The 9,434-nt window shown below is 34.6% G+C and overlaps 1 protein-coding gene and 1 non-coding gene across 4 annotated transcripts; one reads left to right on the top strand and one right to left on the bottom strand.

Annotated features, from left to right (window-relative positions):
* The first annotated feature begins 311 nt into the window (after nt 1–311).
* Nucleotides 312–7,898, top strand: LOC139898979 (probable NOT transcription complex subunit VIP2). 3 transcript variants are annotated; one of them, XM_071881796.1, is made up of 14 exons: nt 312–415; nt 1,324–1,448; nt 1,706–1,817; nt 1,935–2,110; nt 2,985–3,357; nt 4,002–4,202; nt 4,294–4,395; nt 4,589–4,677; nt 4,752–4,886; nt 6,082–6,498; nt 6,873–6,925; nt 7,023–7,064; nt 7,218–7,362; nt 7,543–7,898. In XM_071881796.1, exons 4-14 carry the CDS (start codon nt 1,985–1,987, stop codon nt 7,600–7,602), a joined length of 1,743 nt encoding a protein of 580 aa, XP_071737897.1. In that variant the 5' UTR covers nt 312–415; nt 1,324–1,448; nt 1,706–1,817; nt 1,935–1,984; the 3' UTR covers nt 7,603–7,898. The 3 variants fall into 3 exon arrangements, with proteins under 3 accessions (XP_071737897.1, XP_071737896.1, XP_071737895.1); XM_071881795.1 differs by having other exon boundaries at nt 1,324–1,467; nt 2,985–3,342; XM_071881794.1 differs by having other exon boundaries at nt 1,324–1,467.
* On the bottom strand, nt 1,734–1,817 carry LOC139903668 (small nucleolar RNA snoR35). Its single transcript, XR_011778476.1, has one exon. It is a non-coding gene; the product is annotated as a small nucleolar RNA snoR35 (small nucleolar RNA).
* Nucleotides 7,899–9,434: the final 1,536 nt, after the last annotated feature.

Below are 9,434 nucleotides of genomic sequence, written 5' to 3'. Positions count from 1 at the left end.
TATTTGTTCTCTCAATTTCGTTTTCCTTTTGTGATTAAATTACTTAAAAATGTGCGTTTTCAAATTATCACAACCAATCAAGGTCCAACTGACAATAACATTCTTGCAAGTGCAAGATTCCACGGAAATAAGACATAGACACTTATTCTTTAGCTCTTATAAGAGAAATACGTCCTCCTAACTTTTATGATTTAAAGATAAAGAGATTGCTTTCGAGAGGTACTCACCCCACGGCCAAAGCCCAACTAGCACGAGAGCCGCGTGTGTATATATCTATAGGTTATATATGTATGTATGGGCCCTTGCGTTTTCGGGTCGTTCCGTATTTGCAATTTTCATTCTATTTCTTATCATCTTCAAACTTAAAATCATTTCTCTCCTTTTTTTCAGATCCGTCAATCATCATCATTCTCTGGTAACATCGAATCTCTTATACCGCACACATACATATACATGTATCTATACGTTTGCTTACATAATAACTTGAAATTATTCACGAGTTAGGGTTTTTCAACTTCACAAAATCGTTTCGTGAAATCAATAATAGAGAATCGGTTATTCATACTCATTATGTCTAATTAGGTTTTTATTAATTACTTCATCTGATGTAGCGATTACGTATGTGTAGTTTAGTTACAGTTGTTTTGATATTGTGAAGTTAATAATTTAGGACTTTTTGAATACTGTTTCAAGCTGTATTGACTATTGAGTGAGATAGATTGAATTGAATTTATGATAGTTTTTTTATTGTGGATTTGAGAGTCATACTGCCATTTTTTTAGAGCTAGTTTGAGAGTATAGCACCTTAAGGGATGATGTTATGAATTGTTTGTTTACATTGCTTGAATTGAGACATTAGAGCTAGGTTGTACATAATTTATAATTTTTCATTTTGAAGAATTAGTATTTTGTTAGCTGATAAGTTCGTAGCGGAGTATATGCTTTTTTTGCGTACATTTTTCTTTGCTTATATATTGTCTACAAGTATCTGGAATGTTCAGTTGTTTTGATTATGTGGTGATTATCTTTAATTTGTAATGTTCTTGAAAAGAGATTACTTATTTGGTTAATTACTTGTATGATTACGCTTAATACAATGGGAGTTTGATTTCATTTAAGTGGAGTACGTCAAGCGTTTTTTTAAAGCTTATTGTAGTAACTGGAATTATCAATGATATACCATGTATTATTTCAATAGCCTAAAATTATGTCCTTCATTGTGAGGATATTAGTAGTTGTAACGGACGTAAACGTTTTGTTCTGTATGGAATTATTATCTGTTAATTGTTTGACGCGATAACCTAATTTTTGCCTTCTTTTCAGATAACGGGCTATTATTGCACATGGAAGAACTTGAAAAGCAAAATTTCAAGCAATATTGAAGAAGAAAGACAAATTGAAAAGGGAACTTTTACTTTTCCTGCATGACATTTTGAAATTATCTCAATGTCAGGGTTACTTAATAATGTACCGCATTTTCCTTATATAAATTATACGGATTTGTTTTACTGGCTTACTTAGTCCCTTTTTTGCGTATTTTTTGTGAGAATATTGTATTATACGAAATTTAGATGAGTCGTAGGTGTTGGACCAAACAATGCCCGATCTATGAAGTAAAAAAGTCTTAATGGAAGCTATTTTAATTTTCAAATCTTTATCTTAAATAGTTCTTCGTGGTTTATGACTGAAATACTTTTGGTTGCAGTCGTCTCTGAACAGATCAGCTTCAAATCTTCAAGATAATATTTCCGGACAGCCTTTTTCCACCTCTTTCTCTGCTCAATCTGGCGCACCTTCTCCTGTTTTCCAGCACAGTGGTCAATAATGAATATCTCTAATTATTATAGATCATATTTCATTTTGTTAAGTTTACATGGAATGGTTCTCTTCAACAAGGAAACAAAAAAGTTTATGCTGTGATGTTCTTTGTGCAGGATCTATTCAGGGCCTCCATAACATACATGGTAGTTTCAATTTATCCAATATGCAAGGCACACTTGGGTCAAGAAATTCAGCAATGGCTAATGTACCTTCAAGTGGGCTTCAACAACCAAGTGTAAACCTTTCGAGTGGACGGTTTACATCTAATATTCCTGGTGGTCTTTCTCAGGTGGTTATATGTCCATTCATATTAGTTCTAATGTATTGACGCCCTTTATTAATTGTACTATACAATAGAATAATGAGTGAAAAAACCAAATAGCCTAGTTGTAACGAGGTAACCCATCAACCTTGAGGTAGGTTCAAGTCCTGTGTGGGACTATTTGTAGCCTAGCGGTATTGATGTTACCCGTCAACCTTGAGGTTTTGGGTCTGGGTGGCACTATTTGTCTATTTATAGCCAAGTGGTATAGATGTTACCCATCAACCTTGAGGTTGTGTCTGGGTGGGACTATTTGTAGCCTAGTGGTATCAATGTTAACCATCAACCTTGAGGATTTGGGTTCAAATCCCGGGTGGAGCTATTTGTAAATATTTGTGATATGTGTGCGCGTGTTTGCCTTAAAAAAAGTAACAAGTGAAAAAAAAAAAAAACAATTAGGTGCCTTAACATTGCAATGAAAAAGATAGGGCAATTCCTTTATATTAAAAGGCTATATTATATGAAATATGACTGAAGAAATTATATTGTTTTGATATAATTAAACTAATTTGAATAAAATGCTGTGGTAGGTGTTTTTTATCAATAAAAAGACAGTTTTTTTAACCAATAAAAGACACACATTGGGTGACCTTCAACTATTTGCTATATATGTATTTAATTTAACTTTTTTATGATCATACGAGTCTGACTAACTAGAGATTGAGAAGTAAGACAATTGTTAAATTGACCGTTTCTAATATATAATCAGGTGAAATGCCACCTATACCAAGTAGTGTGCATTGTTTGGTGCTTATGTTTTTGGAACTGCGTTATACTGCTAGTTTATTGATATATCTATATATAGTGAGCACTTTTTTTCTATGATTTATTATATTTTCAGATTAATTCACATGGTCACCCTGGGCTAGCAAATAGAGGTGGCATGGGTGTTGTTGGAAACCAGGGGTTCGGTAGTAGCTCAAACGCAGTTGGCGGTTCGATTCCCGGAGTACTTCCCACATCTGCAGCAATTGGCAGCCGTAATGCTGTTCCAGGGGTTGGTGTGTCCCCTGTTTTAGGAAATTCAAGCCCACGAATAACGAGCTCAGCCGGAAATATTATTGGTGGTGGTAATGTTGGGAGAAGCATAAATACGGGTGGCGGATTATCCATGCCGGGCCTCTCCTCTCGCTTAAGTCTGAATACTAATAGCGGATCTGGACATGTAGGAATGCAGGGATCTAATAGATTAATGGGCGGTATGCTTCAACAAGTTATGTTGCTTTCGTATATTGTATTACTGATATATCTTGAGGCGTTTGGCATATTGAAATCAGATAAGGAATGGAATGGGTCCATCTAGTGGATTATAAATAGCTATTTATTTTGTCCTAAATAATGAAATGGAATGAAAATCTACTATGTAAACCGGTTTTATTTACTCGCTTCAAATTATATCTACAAAAATATCACAATTTTTTTTTTTTTATCTATATATACTCTTTTTAAAAAATAAGAGGAAAATAACCTTCATTTTGTTGAGGCATAAATGATATGTTTAGTGTGCATAAAAATCCAGTAAGTGTGGTCAGATAATGCTTAAATTAGAGATTAATTAGTGCATTTTCTATATATATATATATATATATATATTTTAAAAACCCACATATAAAAGCCATTCCATTTCTACTGGTCAACCGTACATGATAATGGCTTGTAATGAATGAATTCATTACTGTTTCCTTTTTTGTTCATTTTTTCTTTCTGTTGTAGTAAATCAAACATTCCCATATTGTAATATTGGCCACTTGCATAAAATTGATAGTTGTGTCTGCTTGAACTAGCACAACCACCTATAGATGATAGGGAACACACTTGCATCTGTTATACCAGTAATGAAAACGAATTTCATTTGCAGCTTCTCCGCAGGTGATGTCTATGTTTGGAAATTCTTATCATTCAGGTGGTGGCCCACTTTCTCAAAATCATGTTAACAGTCTCAATTCAATGGGCATGATGAATGACGTGAACCACAATGATGGTTCTCCATTCGATTTAAATGAATTTCCTCAGCTTAGTAGCCGCCCTAGTTCCTCTGGTGGGGCCCAAGGACAAATTGGTAAATCTAGTCTTAGATCTATTTTTGCATCTCGGGTTTCTGATGTTATTTATGGATATTTATTATTTTTTCAATACTTAATAAATCTCAGGTTCTTTGCGAAAACATGGCCTTGGCGTTAGTCCCATTGTACAACAAAATCAAGAATTCAGCATTCAGAATGAAGATTTTCCTGCACTACCAGGATTTAAAGGTGATAACAATCGTGCGTGTAGTTTTACAATCGCATATAATACACCAAATATCTTTCCGCTTTTTCAAAAGAAGCATTGAAAAATGGTCGCCGATCTGCCCAACCCTACTTGTTTTGATTGGTTACACAACCCCCAACTCCCCCGTTTGCCATCCTATCCCACTTTATAAACTATGTTTTAGACATTGTGCAGGTGGCAATGGTGATTTTGGTTTAGATTTGCACCAGAAGGAACAGATTCAAGACAATAATGCTTCCATGATGCAGTCTCCACATTTTTCTGTGAGTTATAATAAAATTTTATGGCAACTTTAAATCTTGGCCTGCATCATAGGCTCAATGTTTATTATATGCAGATGGGAAGGTCTTCAGGATTCAACTTGGGAGGAACATTTTCAACACAACGTCCACAACAGCAAAGCAATCTGGATCTACACCACTTGCATGGTTCAGATATGTTCCAAGGCTCAAATTCCTCGTTTCACTCGCAGGTATTATAACTTGTTATACTGGCTAGCAATATATTCATTTTTGAGCAAATATAATTTGGTCGAAGTCAGTTGGGGTCAGTCCAAAAAGACTTTTTTGCCCATTTTTATGCTTTTGAATAGTGCTAGGTTTTTTTTAAAGCTTTTGACAAAAAAACAGACGTGTTGTTATATGTACACGGGTGGTTATTATTTCACTTACACTGTTGGAGGTGTACTATTTGCATAGAGATCACATGGGTTAGAATGTGAAAGATAATTGGGTGTAAAGATGATTTTGAAAAAATCGGAAGTATCATATCATCTTGTATGGTTTAGATAACGTTTTGTTCATTTCCTATACAACTAATCAACATATGGTTTCATGTCTGTTTGTAGATGTCGATAATATCTGTTTTCTGCATTTTGTTTGTTGACGTTGATGAGTTTTTTTTTTCACCCATGCGTTGCCGGCGTAAAAAGTGTTTAGTTTTAGATTCACGAATGTGATTCTTGTTATAGTTGTTTACTCATTTTAAGGAATTTGAAGTGTAGAACTTCAGTTTTTTTGGTACTATGAGTGTTTATCAAACTAGGTCTTTAAATTCTCGAGTCATGAAATTGTATTGTTCTCCTTGTAAAAGATTTGTACCCGATTAAGAAAATTTGGAAAGTTAAACAATAAGTTTTCTTTTTTTAGAATACTCTTTTTATACAAAATGTATAATAACATTGATACATTGTTACATATTTCTTTTTTGTAAAGTTTATAATAACACAACATTGATATGTTGTTACATATTTCTTTTTACATGAGTGATTAGTGTTTTATAAGTTTATAATAACACAACATTGATATGTTGTTACATATTTCTTTTTACATGAGTGATTAGTGTTTTATAAGTTGCAATAGGTTAGCAATAGTGCAATTACGTATAATACTCTTTTTATACAAAATGTATAATAACATTGATACATTGTTACATATTTCTTTTTTGTAAAGTTTATAATAACACAACATTGATATGTTGTTACATATTTCTTTTTACATGAGTGATTAGTGTTTTATAAATTGCAATAGGTTAGCAATAGTGCAATTACGTTTGGTAATTGTTAAATATGTAATATTATTTTCTATTTTAATACTCATTGAGCTGATCCAATTGGATTATGTATGGTATTAAATTGTAATAGAATTTCTGTTTTTAATATCTTTTAGGCCAGTGGACTCCCTAGCGTAGGATTGAGACCTCTAAATTCTCAAAATGCAGTTTCTGGAATCGGTTCCTATGACCAGTTTGTGCAGCAGTATCCACCACAACAAACTCAATCTCAATTTCGGCTGCAACAAATGTCTGGTTCTGGTCAATCATATAGAGATCAAGGCATGAAGTCATTGCAGGCTGCTCCAGATCGATTTGGTTTGCTTGGTCTATTAAGCGTAATTAGAATGAGCGACCCCGATTTGACATCTATTGCTCTTGGGATCGATTTGACAACTCTGGGACTAAATTTGAATTCAGCAGAAAATCTACACCGAACATTTGGTTCTCCATGGTCAGATGAGCCCATCAAAGGAGATCCGGATTTCACTGTGCCCCAATGCTATTATGCTAAAGAAGCGCCCGGTTTGAATGTGAGTTTGCTTCTTATATTGTTTGCAATCAACATTCATTTTATAGGTGGTAAGATGGGCTGTTGGGTAACATATTTAATCGGGTTTGGTTGGAATGTTCTGTATGATTTGAAATGGGAGGGGCTGGGATTGGGCGTGTAATGTGCTGGTCCACAACTCTTTTTCATTATTTTCTTAATTGTATAATGGATTTATATATGATTACCAAAAATTATTAACTGTATATAACCCGATTGACCCGTTTCTTTTTCTATTTTCGATTTGACTGAGATAGACCTAATTGGCCTAGTGATAGTTAAATGTGATGAAATTGTCACATAATGTGTTCTCTATACATGAATTTGTTACTCAAACCTCTGTTCAAACTGTTCCAGCAACGATATTTTTCCAAGTTGCAGTTGAACACGCTGTTCTATACCTTCTACAGGTATTTCAAGTTTTTGTTTTTTCTTTCTAATCTTTTGTTTATTTGTAATGTTTATATTACGAGCAAGTCTTGTTCAAACCCTTTATGATCTATGCAGCATGCCTAGAGATGAAGCACAATTGTACGCTGCAAATGAACTGTAAGTTATCCCATCAGATTTGAAGTTTTTTGTATGTATCTGTCGTTCAATTGAGGTGAAAAAATGGTTGGTTGGGTAACCTCAGGTCAAATATAACGTCTTGATACAATTCGGAATTGGGTCGATTTGGGTTGACCCGATAAATTTTTGCAGGTATAACAGAGGTTGGTTCTATCATCGAGAACTGCGTGTATGGTTTATGAGGGCTGGAAACATGGAACCTTTAGTCAAGACAAATGCATACGAGAGAGGCTCTTATATCTGGTTTGATCCAAATACATGGGAAACAACTCGCAAGGTTTGAGTTTCTGATCCCTTTCTTTAAATACATATTTCTTAGAGATGGCAAGATCCGTGGGTCGGGTCCCGTCTCAAAAACCGTCCAGATTGAGATGTGTCGAAATGGGCCGGTTTGGGTTGATCCGTTAAATTTTGTATCCATTTGAAATTCTTGACTCGATCAAAATTTGGTGTGCAGGATAATTTTGTTGTCTATTATGAAATGGTGGATAAAAGACCATCGCTGCCTCAACATTAACCAAGTTTTGAGTTTTACATGTAAAGTCGGTTGGTAGTTCATTGCGTATGATGATGTTAGTGAGGTTTCTTTTCTAATATAAGGTTTAAATTTGTCAAATATTGGTAAGATCAGTCATTTACATTGTCATATTAACATAGCAATATTCTAGCCTCATGAAAATAGTATTTAGCAATGGTATCATTTCATATTTTAAGGAATTTATTTTAATTCTGGCTGAATATGGTGTTGTGATATTTTGAGGTGTAACAAGTTTTTGGTGTCGGAGACCTAATATTTATTGTTTTTGGAGTTGATTGAGATTTATTAGGTATCTATCTATAGTAGAATGGAATAGAATCTAATTTTAAAAGCAATAGGTAAGTATTTAATTTGATGGTTTGTCACACTTATGGTACTTTTAGAAGCTTTTTAGCATGTGCAAAGTCGCCATTCATGTGTAGAGCAGACGTTATTAGATTTTATTACCTGCAGCTGCAATCTTTCGTTCGTGGTAGCTACTACCTTCACTGGCCATCAAGGGTTTTGTGCTCAGGCTAGGACCTAGGTTCTTTCTACATCCGAATATACAAATATTCCCCCCAAAAAAAAAAAAAAATTATAAAAAATAATAAAAAAAAATAAACTCCAATAGACTGTCAATGGTCAAACGATTACAAGAACATCAATACGGTATGACTACTTCAAAAAAAAGAGAGAATGGTCAAACGACTGTTTGGAATATAAATATATGTATAATATATGATTGTGATTGGTAAATAAAAAACGAGTATTAATGAATCGTATATATGATTGATTTAATTATTAGGTATAGCTTTATATATTTGTCACATTAAATATGTAATACATATGAAACTAACAACACTTCTATAGTTGTACATCGACAGTTGGGACATCATTTTTTGGTGGCGATTGATGTGTTTTAGTGGGTTTGTTAATTAGGTGTACATGTTTGTTTTGCTTGCAAGAACATTTCCATCGGCAACCGCCGTGGAGCCGCTCTCCTCTGCGCCCTCCTTCGCCCTGGATCCCAATTTGGCATCTCCTCCTTGCCCTCCTTCGCCCTGGATCCCAATTTGGCATCTCACCCTCGTTCAATTCGTATTTAAGTATATCCTGAGGACGAAAATTTTGTTACTTACGAACCCACCCTAGTTGTTCAGTGGTTTACCCCTTTGTACTTGTGCATTGGGATGAGGGTGGGGAGGTCTCACGTTCGAGTCCCTCCCCTGAAAAATATCCGTGTGATTTATTTTCTGAAAGCCGGATTCTCCGGGAAGGTTTTACCGACCCGTATTCAGGACCCAAGTCCGACCACCTGCCCCTCGGGATGGTTTAAGGTATGGATCCCTGTAATGCGGTTCGAGTTTCCTGCTCTAAAGCGCGTGCGTGCGTAGCAAATGAGAGTATTCGATGCCAACAAATTGCCTTTCAAAAAAAATTGTTACTTATTGAATATCAATGGATATATTTTTTCAAACAGATATATTTTTTCCATTATATATACTCTCAGATTTTAATACACAAGACACACAAATTAGCCATTTTCACTAATCACATTCAACTTTTCAACTCAAAAATCAAAACACACACCTCACACACTCAAAAATGTTGATTCTTCCGCCGATTATTGTTTCATTCGACGTGTATTACGGAAATGAATTCCGTAATGAAACAAAGATTACGATTATACGCGTGCTTTCTTTCGAAGAAATTGACGTTCACGACTTTGGTTTAGAGGAGTTTTTAGCATTTTTGAAAGATGTGTCATTCAAACACATTGACGTGTTGTGTTATGAAGATGACAGTGCTTCGGAATTGTCCGCTACATA

The sequence above is a fragment of the Rutidosis leptorrhynchoides genome, chromosome 3, assembly GCF_046630445.1.
Source record: "Rutidosis leptorrhynchoides isolate AG116_Rl617_1_P2 chromosome 3, CSIRO_AGI_Rlap_v1, whole genome shotgun sequence".
Lineage (NCBI taxonomy): Eukaryota > Viridiplantae > Streptophyta > Magnoliopsida > Asterales > Asteraceae > Rutidosis > Rutidosis leptorrhynchoides.
Note: the sequence above shows the minus strand (reverse complement) of the source record. Positions and strands in the feature narration are given on the sequence as shown.

What these genes read in the sequence shown, in the direction of transcription:
- LOC139898979 (XM_071881794.1), top strand. Translation starts at nt 1,447, where the DNA reads ATGTCAGGGTTACTTAATAAT. An exon ending in TTCCTGGTGGTCTTTCTCAG is followed by an intron (nt 2,111 to 2,984) that starts GTGGTTATATGT and finishes TTATATTTTCAG; the next exon opens with ATTAATTCACATGGTCACCC. An exon ending in TTGTACGCTGCAAATGAACT is followed by an intron (nt 7,065 to 7,217) that starts GTAAGTTATCCC and finishes AAATTTTTGCAG; the next exon opens with GTATAACAGAGGTTGGTTCT.